Source organism: Pseudochaenichthys georgianus, chromosome 21 (genome assembly GCF_902827115.2).
Source record: "Pseudochaenichthys georgianus chromosome 21, fPseGeo1.2, whole genome shotgun sequence".
Taxonomy (NCBI): Eukaryota; Metazoa; Chordata; class Actinopteri; order Perciformes; family Channichthyidae; genus Pseudochaenichthys; species Pseudochaenichthys georgianus.
In genome coordinates this window covers 30,001,922-30,016,889 of record NC_047523.1, presented here as the reverse complement: position 1 = coordinate 30,016,889, position 14,968 = coordinate 30,001,922, and the positions used below count along the sequence as shown (strand labels likewise).

General features: G+C 42.9%; 1 protein-coding gene across 1 annotated transcript; it reads left to right on the top strand.

Moving 5' to 3' along the window:
* Nucleotides 1–234: 234 nt before the first annotated feature.
* cwc22 (CWC22 spliceosome associated protein homolog) lies at nucleotides 235–12,760 on the top strand. The gene is made up of 20 exons (XM_034110237.2): nucleotides 235–374; nucleotides 1,387–1,443; nucleotides 1,562–1,896; nucleotides 2,209–2,426; nucleotides 2,775–3,029; nucleotides 3,518–3,646; nucleotides 3,790–3,958; nucleotides 4,410–4,463; nucleotides 4,554–4,689; nucleotides 6,095–6,301; nucleotides 6,400–6,462; nucleotides 6,547–6,642; nucleotides 6,806–6,887; nucleotides 7,296–7,356; nucleotides 10,029–10,106; nucleotides 10,360–10,512; nucleotides 10,701–10,828; nucleotides 11,256–11,357; nucleotides 11,475–11,647; nucleotides 11,764–12,760. The coding sequence occupies exons 2-20, from the start codon at nucleotides 1,389–1,391 to the stop codon at nucleotides 12,552–12,554; spliced, it is 3,285 nt and encodes a 1,094-aa protein (XP_033966128.1). The 5' UTR covers nucleotides 235–374; nucleotides 1,387–1,388; the 3' UTR covers nucleotides 12,555–12,760.
* The last annotated feature ends 2,208 nt before the right edge of the window (nucleotides 12,761–14,968 follow it).

Genomic DNA, 14,968 nt, shown 5'->3' with positions numbered 1-14,968 from the left:
ACATTAGTGCACACAGAATGTGCAGCGTGTCCATAGAATGTGCATTATTGCCAGATTGTCCATAGCAGCGTAAAAAGTGTCTGGTGCTGGATTTGAGTTTTGAGAATGTGGATGTAATTTAACCGTTAATTATATAAGATACTGTTTTTATCCATGATAATGCAAGTTCCCCCTATGATAACTGAAGGGACATGTTTGGAGGAGGTCAATGTTATCACCACCAGGGGACGGTACAGAAACAATTCGGGGACTTTTGTTCTGAAATCCGGAAGCTGTCGGGCGACGTTTTCCGCCAGAGAACGACGTACTGATTTAACAGAGAAACGAAAAGGCGGAAAACAATACGACAACTGGACACAAAAAGACTCGGTGAAGTAAGAATATATCGTTTATTTACAGAGACAAAAGCAAAGTGTTTCTGTTTTAGGGACAAATAATGAGCATTTCAGCTAACCAGATGTAGCTAAAGTAGGATTAGCTGACTAGCTAACTTTAGCTCACCCAAACACACATGGCCTTAAAACTGATGCGTTCGTTGGAGTTCTTTTATTTTGAATGTATAAATAATATTGTTGTTTAAAAAAGTACCCTTAATGACTAATTTAGCTGTAAGGTTTACTTGATTTTTATTTACTGAAGTTGTGTCCTGCCCTTGTCAGTGTTAGCTGCTCCTGTGTATTAGCTACAGGTACAACTCTCAAGTTTTAAGTGAAAGTCTGCAGACACTTCAAACTTCAAAGAGTCAGTGAACTTAAAATGAATAGAATATATCCTGTGTTTGTGATGATGTTTGTATATGCTGTTGTCCAGAAGCTGTCTGTGAGACCATAAAAACATTCAGAAAATGTCATCAGTGATGTGTCTTTCTGCTAGAAATTAGATATTGTTCTAGTCATCAATAAGTTGATCGACAGAAAAATAGAACATTGTATTGATTCAATCCATCTGTCATCTATAAAAGCCTATGTGTTGATAATAACAGCATCTTATATATGATTATTATGGCTTTTCCTTATAATCAAATGGAAGACATCATCTCTGGCTTTATGTTGTGTCCACCTGCTAATCCAATGTGTTATAGTGTAATTCGTCGAGAAAGGTATCTCTTCTGCATAGAAGGCCGATTGGTGTCAGAGCAACACATCTGCAATCAATTGTAAAACCATTTTGTAATATCATGCAGAGACTGTCGAGGTATTTAAAAGTGATGATCGCTGTAGCTTTTCTGCTATCTAAAATACACACTATATGTATAGTTTAATGTATTGCTGTCTGACTCTGTGTTCATCAACAGAATATTTCTGCTTATCACATATAAGTTGATCTGTGATGTCTCTTTCAGTACCTATTCTCCAAAGTCATTCATGTGCATGCATATATTTTCAGGTATGGACTCTCCAAGCAGAAGTCCCAGTCCCATTCCTGAGATGAAGGAACAAAGTGGTGAGTAAAACCTGCTTTCGTTATTTTAGGTTGTTGTAGGAACAGCAGCATTGCTAGCAGTTGTCATTGTAGATGTAGTATCATCTGATAACGCTGCTCTCTCCCTCTCTGTCTTCAGGACCTTCAGAAGATGAGGCCAGTCCTGCAGCAGAAAAGCCCGAACAGGAGGGTCCTATAGAGAAAAGCCCAGAACCCCAGACGAAGCCGTCCCGTGAAGCCAGTCCTGCAGTCCGGTCTCGCTCCGGGAGCCCGGCCTCTGGGAGCCCGGCCTCCGGGGGTCCGGCCTCCGGGGGTCCGGCCTCTGTGGGCCCGGCCTCTGGGGGTCCGGCCTCTGGGGGTCCGGCCTCTGGGGGTCCTGGCTCCAGCAGCTCAGACGACAGCACCAGCAGTGATGATGAGGATGAACATCAAGGGGCACTGCGAAGGCTCAGGAGTAGTGTGGCTCAGATCAAGGTAAGCATGATCAATTTAAAAATGCAAAAAGTTATAATTTATTTACAGTTTATCCTTATCATTCATCAAGGGAGCAACATCATTGTTTCCTTTAATCCTTTTTGAATGATGAAGGTTAAACATGAAGCAGAAATGTGAAGTGTTCTTCTGGTCCGTTTACTTGAATCTTAAGTTGTATAAAGTGCACAGGCTAAAATGTAAACGCAATTCCCAGTTGTTAAACAATTATTTTCAAACTCAAAGTGACTTTCCTTTTAAAATGAAGAGATCAAAAGAAATACCGCTGACAGTCTTTGTTTTTTTGTTGACCAGAGGTCCAAATCCAAGTCTAGGTCCAGAGACAGATCCATATCCAGAGACCGAGACAGATCCAGATCGGGAGAGGGAGACAGATCGGGAGAGGGAGACAGATCCAGGTCCAAATCCAGAGACCGGTCCAGGGAGAGGGACAGATCAAGGTCCAGAGGACGAGAGCGGTCCAGGTCAAGAGACCGAGACCGCGGGCGGTACGACAGAGGACGCTACGATCGGTAACCAGCGCTGCTTCTTATTGGCTTGCCATCATTTTAGTGGGTGACTTTCTATTAGTTTAAAAGAAGGTCCTCGATAGCTTAAAGACCGGGTCAGAGAACACATTGCACATTAAAGACATGTCTAAAATATTTTGTATTGCATAACATCATGATCAAACACTAAAAGTACAAACAACATAAGAATCAGATTGCAGCCTCTTATGTATTGTACCTCATTTATTGAATACCAAAAAATAGATCTCATCCCCTCTCTTTCTTTTGAAGGAATTCAAAGTTTGGTACACCTAAAAAGCACAACCACAACAAATGTTAAAACCTTCTTTTCTTTTTTGTCTCTTCCCCCAGCGATCGCTACGATGTTCGCCGAGACGACAGGGACGCGCGTTTTGACCGGCGACCTAACCGAGATGCAGAGTGGGAGCAGAGGAGGCGAGGGCGCTCCGGATCCCCGTCAGCTGACGGGGAGCCAGGGACCGCCGAGGAGCCGCCAGTCAAGAAGAAGAAGGAGGAGATCGACCCGATCCTGACGAGGACGGGTGGAGCTTACATCCCCCCCGCCAAGCTGCGCATGATGCAGCAGCAAATCACAGACAAGACCAGGTGAGAGTGTTTTGATTTATTTATAGCAGCTAAGGTTAGAACACAGTCTTTAAGATTTGGTTCCTCAACTCATTCAGATCGTTTCATACTCGTATATCAGTTTGTAGATTGATATTCACATTTGTTCTTATGAAGACCAGAAAGGTGCTGCAGATAACCGCTATGTAAATCATCATTAACTACTTTGTCCTATAGTCAAAGTTGGATGCGAAGAAGGTTGAACGTTGTGCATTTAAGGGGGTTTTCAAATCTGATTATTTCCGTTAGTAAATAAAATTGCAATAGCTTGTTTGAATTCAGCCCAGGGCCTTTTGTCGCATGTTATCTTCTCTCTGTTACCGTTTTCTGCCTTTCCTTTCGCTTTGTCTCCCTATCAACATGAAGCACACAGTATAAAACAATTCCATATCTCAGAGGCTGTTTTTCCCACTGTTTGTATTCATACCACTCTATGACCTGTGTGTCACTAATGCCCTTTTCCTGTGCAGCCTGGCCTATCAGAGGATGAGCTGGGAGGCCCTGAAGAAGTCCATCAACGGTCTAATCAACAAAGTCAACGTGGCGAACATCGTCTTCATCATCCAGGAGCTGCTGCAGGAGAACATCGTCAGGGGGAGGTGAAGAATTACACACACACACACAACTTCATATTACTAAAATCATATCACAGACAGATTGAGTGAAACCAATATGGGGTAGTGAGGGGCAATAAACCTTCTGTCTGACTGCCCACTGTAACTGTCCCCCGTCTGTCTCTCAGGGGTCTGCTCGCTCGCTCGATGCTGCAGGCTCAGGCGGCGTCTCCCATCTTTACTCACGTTTACTCCGCTGTCATCTCCATCATCAACTCCAAGTTCCCTCAGATTGGAGAGCTGATCCTCAAACGCCTCATCCTGTCCTTCAGGAGGAGCTACCGCCGCAACATCAAGGTACCTGTCCTGTGTCTCTCGCTGAGTGTCTCTTTGTATTTGTTTGACGTTGAAACATTGATAAACGGAAAATGACAGTGCACTCAGTAGAATTAAAAGACGTGCCTGATAGAGGTGGTTAAGAATGGTTTTGTTTTACAAATGCCAGGATTCCATTTCTGTAGTAATGTAAAAGCCTCATCTCATGCAATATGTTGTTGTTCAGTTTCTTATTCGGCAAGCATTTTGGTACATTATGTATGAAACGACAAGCTTTGCTAGACACATGGTAGGTATTTATAACTGTTAAACATCTTAAAATACTGTTCAAACACACTTTAGATTGAGCATTTTCTCCTTTTATTGACATTAAATGTGAATAACATTTCGTATCCTAAATATTGGCGTCTTTGTTAAGCAATTGTATGAGGATTACCGATGTATTCAAATCAGTGTGTCTCTTGTTTTCCAGCAACAGTGCCTTACAGCCTCCAAGTTTGTGGCTCATCTCATCAACCAGAACGTGGTAGGTCCTGCTGTCGGACGTCAACATTCGCGAAAGAGAACAAGTGTTCATGTTCAGCTCTAATGGAGTGTGTTCACGTCTCTCCCTCAGGCCCATGAGGTGTTGTGTCTGGAGATGCTCACTCTGCTGCTGGAGCGTCCGACTGACGACAGCGTGGAGGTCGCCATCGCCTTCCTGAAGGAGTGTGGCCTCAAACTGACCGAGGTGTCCCCGCGAGGAATCAACGGTAAATACTCCAGACACGTTACCAGACATTCTTTTTTTTTTATCAATTGACTTTCTCAAATGTAGACTTATTTTTTTTATCCTGCAGTTTACAAATGTGACCCGCTCTATCGAAATCAGTCGGAAGTCGCAACGGCTCATTTCAGAATAAACGTGGATTTACGTAAAAAACTATTTTTTCAGGGTTCGGGTGTTTTGTTTGATTTTAAACAAACCAAGTCTTGGCTTTCAGAATATGAAACTTTTATTTCCAAAATCACACGATAAGTACATTTTTGAAGCTTGTGAAGGGACGAAGACAGGCACCTCTCACTCGCACTGTGCTCTTCCAGCAGCGCCGCCCCCCTCCCTCCGGCTGACATTATGAACGTAAGAGTAAAGTAATCATAGATAACACGGCGGGATCCTTTACAGTTTGTTTTCATCTGATTTAAATTAAACAGAGTCTTGGCTTTCAGAATATTAAACTTGTTTCGGCAAAGTCAGATGATAAATATAACTTTGAAGCTTGTAACGGCATAATTACAAGCGGGGAACGGAGTCATTTAACGCCACAGCAGGCACAACAACAGCCGGTGTTTCTTGTGAGGGTTTACCCCGGGAAACAAACACAATACACACAAACGCAAAAATACACGCACACACACACGTATACACACACACTCGCGAGCTTCCCCTCCAAACGAAAATATCTTCCTTCCGTAGTATTTTGATCATTTGCTCCACTAATAATCAATCAGATCGATGGATTCCAGAGAAGAGGAAACTTTAAAGGCCTTTTTCTCAAAATGAGGACTCTGTGACAGTCATTATATAATGTGACATATTTCGCTTAATATTTGGAGTACAAAAACAATCCTGATATCATTAGAAAGCTAGGAATCTCCTCTTTCCAACCGTGTATACAACTCAAAATGTGTCTTCGGGTCAATGCGACTGATTTCGATGGAGCAGGTCACAAATAAAGCATTTAAGCTTTTAAATGTCACTATATTCCATTTTTATTTGGTCCAATTTGCCATGTTCTTCAAATCATCAATTATTAATTTCTGAAATCCACGTTCCCTTTAAAATAATTTTAAGGGAAGTACAAACATTTTCCTATTTTATTTAAAGTACTGTTCCTCTTTGGTTTGAATTATGTTGTTAAACCTTATGATTAGTGGTCCCCTTATATTATAGCCCCCTGTATGATTGAGTTTGAAACTGTCTTTTTTAAATATTGCATCGTGTTAAATAAAATACAATATTTGTGATAATTGAAACCACGTGTCCTGCTCTTCAGTATTGGACAAGACACACAGATTCCAAACACAGCAGTACTGCTTTGTCAAAGGCTCTCCAAATTCAAAAAGTTCCCAAGTGTCAGCACAATGAATCGAAAATGCCTACATCTCTCTTTTCAGCCATATTTGAGCGTCTCAGGAATGTCCTCCACGAGTCGGCCATTGATAAGAGGGTCCAGTACATGATCGAGGTGATGTTTGCCATCAGGAAGGACGGTTTCAAAGACCACCCGGTGATCCCAGAGGGTCTGGACCTGGTGGACGAGGGGGAGCAGTTCACTCACATGCTGCCCCTGGACGATGAGTACAGCATCGACGACATCCTCAGTAAGCCACGGAGAGGGAGGGAACTGGCTCTAAAGCTCTCTGCAGAAATGATAATGTGTTATATATGTAGATCTAACATCTGCCGTATGTTCACTCAGATGTGTTTAAGATGGACCCAGACTTCCTGGAGAACGAGGAGAAATACAAAACCATCAAAAGAGGTGAGAGTTTGTAAAAACATTCAACAGTCCAATCAGCTGTCACCTATTCCACCGTTTAACCAATCAGCTTTCACCCCCGGACAGAGATCCTGGATGAGGGCAGCAGCGACTCAGGGGAAGACGGAGACGGCAGCGGCGACGATGAAGACGATGAAGAAGAGAACGCAGAGCCAACAGAAGGTGAGGCACAACTGCTGAAAAGGCCATTTTCTCTCAAGTTAAAGGATAATTATGTTTATACTACTTTAAAGCTGAAGGAGTTTAGTCAAGTATATAACGAGTCCCGGATAGTATGAACCGGATTCTAACGCAACATTAAAGAAGCCCTCTCTCTCCCTCACAGAGGAGAAGATCATCATCTACGATCAGACAGAAATCAACCTGGTTGCTTTCAGAAGAACCATCTACCTCGCTATCCAATCCAGGTACACACACACACACACACACACACACACACACACACACACACACACACACACACACACACACACACACACACACACACACACACACACACACACACACACACACACACACACACACACACACACACACACACACACACACAGAGTGACTCAGTTGTCTCTCAGGGTGTTGGCAGTTATTTACAGCTCCATCTATATTTGATGGACTTAGACTAATATTTAAATCTGTGTTTAAAGATCTGTGTGTGTATGTTTGTCAGGGTATGTGTGTTCACAGCCTAGTTACCATGGTTTCAATGTACAGGAGAGCAGGATGAAACACAGAAACAGATTTGAGGAAATTACACACTTGAACTCAATGATGTATATTAACAGATACATGTATTAATGGAATGATTGTTTCTGTAGTTTGGACTTTGAGGAGTGCGCTCACAAACTGATCAAGATGGACTTTCCTGACAGCCAGACGGTGAGTACACACACACACACACACACACACACACACACACACACACACACACACACACACACACACACACACACACACACACACACACACACACACACAATTGGCAGAATTATAAATCAGTGATGCAAACCCACAGAGGAATCAGGATAAATGTGTAAACTCGATTTTTTCTCTGTTACCACAATAAACAAGTTATAGGTTTCGGTTGTCTTTAAGAAAAAATGCTAAAAGAACAACGGATGAAAGTCAAATGTAGAGATTAAACATCTAGCCAGACAATTAATGGCAAGAAATCAAGCGGTCACTTTCTGAAATGGGGGGTTTTATTGCCTCTCTCACTGCTGACCAGCAGGTGGCGCTGACAAACCACTTCACTATTTGAAAACTGTGTGTGTGTGTACCTTGGGCGACGTTGTGTAACTAATAGTTGCTTTGAGACGGTGATTATTGTGGGGGGAAGCTGTGAGTGTGTGGGTCAAAACGAGACGCATGGAGACGTCACTTTGGTCTGCAGGAAATTGTGTTTTTTTTCCAACATTGTTAGACGGTTGAACAGCTCAGCCAGAGATCAACTGAGGAACAAATTATACTTCAGGGCGTCATTGCATCAGACGACAAAGTGATTTTTGTGAATCATAAATGTAGCTCAATCCGAAGCCTCAGAGAACGTGGAAAGAAACTGTGTGTGTGTGTGTGTGTGTGTGTGTGTGTGTGTGTGTGTGTGTGTGTGTGTGTGTGTGTGTGTGTGTGTGTGTGTGTGTGTGTGTGTGTGTGTGTGTGTGTGTGTGTGTGTGTGTGTGTGTGTGTGTGTGTGTGTGTGTGTGTGTGTGTGTGTGTGTGTGTGTGTGTGTGTGTGTGTGTGTGTGTGTGTGTGTGTGTGTGTGTGTGTGTGTGTGTGTGTGTGTGTGTGTGTGTGTGTGTGTGTGTGTGTGTGTGTGTGTGTGTGTGTGTGTGTGTGTGTGTGTGTGTGTGGTCAGAGCTCTTGACCTTGTCAGCCAGAGTTTCATCAGGACTGAATCACTCAACACAACAGCTGGAAACACTCGCACAAAGATGCTCGTTCCTCTCACAGAAAAACAGGGGAACTCACGCAGCGTCAGAAAATAAAACCCTCTCTTTTCCTCCGTACCCAAATCTTTTAAAAACGGGGCTACAACGAGCGGATACAGATTTCCATCCGAACTGACGTGTCCACCCGAGGGGACGTCAGCAGACCCACAGAAAGTTGCTATCAGAAACAATACCTGACGTGTTTTGGACGTAATCTCGTCTTTGTTTACATTAGCAAGCCTCGCTAACACTCAGAGCTAACCCAGTGTTTCCCACAGAATTTGATTCTATTTGTGGGGGCACCGCACCGCACCCCCCCCCGGCAAGAAAAGCCAAAGGCCCCTTAACCTATTCGGGTGGTCCACGCATCCACCCCCCCTCAAATAAGATAATACATGTGAGTTCATGTCTACTGTAGACAACGTTCTCTTGCTCTGTGTTGCGTGAAACACACCGGAGTTGAGGATCTGTGGGGTTTATTTTCCCAGAAATATAGTTTACAATTTAGGCATTTAGCAGACGCCTTATTCCAAAGCGACTTACAGTGACCAATTACAGGGACATTCTCCCTGGAGTAACTGAGGGCTAAGTGCCTTACTCAACCGCACACTAGTGGTGGTGTTCCAGGCAGGATTTGAACTCGCAACCTTCCGATCATCAGCCCACCTCACTATCCATTAGACCACCAAAAAAAAAAGAATACATTTTAAAAAAAGAATAATGATAATAATTTTTTTTATTTTTATGAGATCCATTTGTGGCGGACGATATTTAATTGTGACGGCCTGATTCTGATCAGGCATTAGCTCCGCCTCCTCTTCTTTTCTTTTTTTTCAAGCTGAGGACCCAAGATCTGCATTTCTCTAACAGGTCTGCAAAAGAGGGGTTTGAGCAGTATGGCTACAATGGGTGATCTGTCTGCTATTTTGAAAAAGAAACTTCACAGACATGTTTTGTATAGGTATGGCCCTACAATATATGTTTCAAATATAGCATGATAGCTCCACTTTAAACGTATTTGGAATTCGTGGTCTGTCCTGCTTTTGAGTCTTTTCTCAAAAAAAACATTGAAACACATTTCAATTTAGAGTCGAGATTTTGACACCCTAACATACAATAAAAACATCAAGGAAACGTGCTTAAAGCCAAGCGGTCCCAATGGCGGTGAAGTGTTTGAAGTGTGTGTGTGTGTGTGTTATTTGAGACGTGGCTGATATCTGAGGACGTGTAGTCACAGCTGCTCTCCACACATCACACACACGATCAAACCAAATCGTCTCGGCCCTGTTTCTCCCTCAGATTGAGGGGGTAACCCACCTCTGGGATTTCACACCTGGCCGCTGCTCTCACATTCACATCATTTAACCTTTGACCCCATTTAACACTGAGCCTCCAGAAAACGTCCAATCAGATCACAGCTGGCCGAGAATTCAAAAGACCAAGGCTCAGTCGGAAATGTTTTCAAAACGAGACGTCAGCTACACAATACGATGTTGTTCAACTACTGTTTTTAAACCTCTGTTCAGATGTTCAGTCTGATAGACATGATTTTAACTTTAATATGTGATTTTCTATAAATGTATGTTTTGTTTTAATGAGATGTTTTATTTGTGTGTGAACAGAAAGAGCTGTGTAACATGATCCTGGACTGCTGCGCTCAACAGAGGACCTACGAGAAGTTCTTTGGTCTCCTGGCCGGGGTGAGAAACACACACACACACACACACACACACACTCGTACATATATGACAGCCCACCACATTAGCTATTATTACTAAACGTGCACATGTCACACTGAATTAAATATCAGGCCTAGGAAAGAAAACGAAGTGTTGACTAAGACTCACTTTTCGGATCCGAGTAACTACGGGAGTCCAGTGCAACATCACAACTGTCTAAATTGAAAACACTTGTTAACACTGTGTGTGTGTTTGTCTGTTTGTGTGTTCATAGAGATTCTGTCTGCTGAAGAAGGAGTACATGGAGAGTTTTGAGGGGATTTTTGCGGAACAGTACGACACGATTCACCGACTGGAGACCAACAAACTGAGGAACGTGGCTCGACTGTTCGCTCACCTGCTCTACACAGACTCAGTGCCCTGGAGTGTAAGAACACACACACACACACACACACACACACACACACACACACACACACACACACACACACACACACACACACACACACACACACACACACACATACATACGAAATGCTTTCTAGTCTGACCAAACTCAGTTGAAACAAACAGCTATTTGATTGAGTTTCCTCATAATCCCTGCTCTCTCTCCAGGTGTTGGAGTGTGTCAGGATGAGTGAGGAGACCACGACGTCGTCCAGCAGGATCTTTGTGAAGATCCTTTTCCAGGAGCTCTGTGCCTACATGGGCCTCCCCCGACTCAACCAGAGGCTCAAAGACGCGTACGAACACACACACACACGCGCATCAACACAAACACTGAATTAAACATGAGATCATTTTTCTTTATTAAAATGATAAATGGCTGTCCAATGCGGTAATGGACAGTATATTCCTTATAGCATTAGAGAGTCATTTATCAGTTTTTTGACCACTAATAAAGATAGCAAATAGTAATGTTAAAAACATAGCTTTAATATCGACGTGCATATTTTAAGGACTGAAGATCAGAGAAAAAACATTACATTTGGCAAATTGGGAAATAAACTGTGTGATTGGCTGATGCATTAGTCTGTTAGTAGGATATATGGCCATTGACTGGTTTGAGGTGAGAATCAAAACACAGATTGGAGAGTGTGTGCATTACTTTCTGAAGAATATAAAACACAACCATGATGATAATCAGAAAACTGTGTGTTTGTGTTTCAGGACTCTGCAGCCGTTCTTTGAAGGACTTTTCCCTCGAGATAATCCCAGAAACACTCGCTTTGCCATCAACTTCTTCACCTCTATCGGACTGGGAGGCCTGACGTAAGAGAGTCACAAACATGTTTAAAAAGCCTAACAGTAATAATTGTAATATGAATGTTCGACCCAAAAGTCCATATGAAAGTTGTGCATGGACAAACATCTGGCTTTCTTTCTCAGGGACGAGTTGAGGGAACATTTGAAGAACGCTCCCAAGATAATCATGACTCAGAACCAGCAAGTGGAATCCTCTGACTCCTCGGACTCCTCATCATCCTCCTCTTCCTCATCCTCCTCGTCAGACTCATCCAGCGACTCGGATTCCTCTGATTCTGACTCGAGCAGCAGCTCAGGTACATCCATAGTTATTTATGAAAAGTACATTTAAATGCATCGTACATTATTACATATCTGGTCATCTGAAAAGAGGGGGAAATGTATATAAATGTTTTTCCTCCTTGTTCCCCAGACTCGGACAGAAAGAAGAAGAAGAAGAAGAAGAAGAAGAAGAGAAAAACCCAAATTGTGGAGAAAAAGAAGAAGAAAGGTGAAGACAAGAAAAAGAAGAGTAAGAAAGACAAACAGTCGGACAAGAAGCGAGCCGGACGCAAAAACGACGAAGAGAATGAGGACAGCGATGACGAGAAGAAGGCCAAGAAGCATAAGAAAGGCCGTGCACAGGAAGTGGATGAGCATGAGCGTGCACGTGAGATCGAGGCTCATGAGCGTGCGCTTGAGGCCCATGAGCATGCACGTGAGGTCGAGGGTCGTGCACGTGAGGTGGAGGGTCGTGCGCGTGAGATGGAGGGTCGTGGGCGCGGTAGAGAGGTGGAGGGTCGTGAGCGTGCACGTGAGGTGGAGGGTCGCGATCGCGCACGGGAGGTGGAGGGTCGCGATCGCGCACGGGAGGTGGAGGGTCGTGACCGCGCACGGGAGGTGGAGGGTCGTGACCATTCACGCGAGGAAGAGGAGCGTGCACGTGAGGGCCCCCGCCGGAACAGACGAGACGAAGGGGAGGAAGAGGAGCGTCAGCAGGAGGACGAGAGGAGGGGGAAAATGGACGGTCAAGGCCAACAGAGAGATGGGGAGAGAGAGAGGGACGGCGGGAGGGAGAGAGACAGAGAGAGAGGGAGGGACAGAGAGACTGAGGATAAGAGAGAGAGGGAGGGAGAGCGAGAGAAGCCGAGGGATAGAGAGAGGAATAAAGAGAACAGAGACCGGAACAGAGATGGAGAAAGAGAGGAGAGGAGGAGGAGGTGAGAGTCCTCATCTGTCGTCCTGAAGCAGCAGCGATGAGTGACAGACAAGTGAAGTCAGCTCGCTCTGTCACTCCGGTGTGGGGATTTGGGACCTGTCTCTCTCTCTATCTCTTCCTGTCTCAATCTGTCTGTCTGTATTTTCTATGAATATTTTGTTGTTAATGATATGTGAAAAAAAACATTAAAGTTGCTTTAGATGTTTTTAAATCTGTTTCTGTTTGAACGGTTTCCTACTGCCTCCACATTCACACTATATTGTCTTTCACTGTTCAGCTGTCTGACTGTGTGTGTGAGCCTTTTGCAGAACATTTTCAGACCTTTTTTAATTATTTTTTCTCTGCTAGCTACGTGTGACTGTCTTTAAATCCCCGTTACTACATGGAAAAAACAGCTGCCAACCTATACGCGTATAGGAGTTTATTTAGCCTGACTTAACTCTGGCAGCAGGATGTGGCATTCACTTCCAATCCTTTCCAATTCACAAGATGTTCTGCTATATCGGTTCCATAACGTTTTGCAAGATCCACATACAGCTATTTAATGCCCTGGTGTTTTAACTAGTCCAGTGACCACCTTCTGAGATAACGAAAGACTTAATCGACGAAAATAATAATGTTCAGCTTTACTATTAGTCAAAGTTGACCCACGTCTTTAATTTGCGAGATTTTTTGTTGTAGGATATAGCGACTTTAATTACAGCGTTTGCTTCTCCACATGAAGCTTTTTTACCAAAAGCCGTTTTGTTGTAAACACTGAAACTATTGCTGCTTTTACAAAAGCTTTAAAAGCAGAACATGTTGTAACATTAAAGACAAAGTAGATATGGTTAACATGCAACTATATAACAACAGATCCTCAGGTGAAGACCAGCAGGAAATGTGTACCACAGGCAGGTTCAGGTGTGTTCATACAGGTTTCCAAAAGCTTCTCGTCTCAAAGTCAAAAGCAGTATTTTGTTTAGAGTAAACGTCACTGGTGGGTGGTGTCGGTTCAGAAGCTGCTGGTGTCTGTCGTTCATTGACTCAACAGACCAGGCGGAATGGCACCGCCTGGTTTCTCCCGCCCAACATGCCTAGCTGTTGAGGAATACACATGAAGGAGGAGCTAAATAAAAAGGTAAACTGACACACAATCCACTAGAAAACATCTATTATTGTTGGTGCTGAGGGATGTCTTTCCACATACCCCTGCTGTGATGTGCTTTTGTAATTACACTCCCTGATATCGTATGATATCTCAGAAATAAGTGAAGAGTACAAAGAAGTTGATATGCTGTCGAAGAGACTGTATTCAATATTATTTTTGCGGTGCTTGTACTTTAATTTACTATACTATATTTTTAATTTATATTTCTGCTCCCCTACCTTTTACAAACCCATGTAATATTTACTACACTATGATTACTGTGATAATTTGGGTCTATAGTGCATTTTTAGATTCACAATAATAATACATTATGTACAGACAGAGTATATGTAGCCTATATTTAACTAAGAACAATTCTATATTTATATTTTAAAGCTGGATATATATATATATATATATATATATTTTTATGATAAGAAAACATTTGCAAGTATCCCTTCAGCATTTTGTATTACAAGTGGTAAGAGAAAACTTAATAAAAGGCTTTAGAAAATCTAGCCTCTGCTGTAAGACTTTGGCAAAACACATTTACAATTATAATTTTGTATTGAAGGCCTTATTTGTTTTTGGTACACCGTCTTCAGCTTATACTATACTTAATTTCCTCTCCAATTACATGCCACTGCCACTAAGCCTTTTGGTTTGATAAGAAACGACCCGTTACCTGCTGACTGAGCTTTCAGGTCATCTCTTAGCTCTTTAAATCCAGAAGAGGATTCATGCCTCCTCGTAAATCCACAGGAAACAATGTACTGGTAGCAGTATTACGCACTGGCGTTAAACAAGCTGCAGTGAAAGTCACATTGAAATGTAATTTTAGGTCAAATATTTGGCTGAATTGGGGCTATACTTGGTTGAAAGGTGGAGGATTCTTTTAGGTGAACCAACAGAAAAGAGCTGACAAATCAATTAAAAATACTTTAATTGTCTCTCAAGGGAGAATTTGAGGTAAGCAAGTCTGCAAACACAAGTTGGCAGACATCAGAGTGTTGCCTGGCCGCTGTGGGGTTTAATCATAGACTGTTACCATCGTTAATGTATATGTAGAATTCCTGTTCTGCAGCTTTTAGGACGAGGTTGTTTCCCTCTGTTTCCAGTGTATGTATAAGATAATTGTCTCCTTGAAAGTGATATCAAGCTTCTCATCTAACCCTCTGCAACAAAGGAAAGAAGAGTTTTTCCCCCAAAAATGTGGACGGACGTGGCTCTTGGGAAGCAGATCAGAAAGTTGGCAGAGAATTAAATCTGTTTTTGTGTGTAATTTGTGTT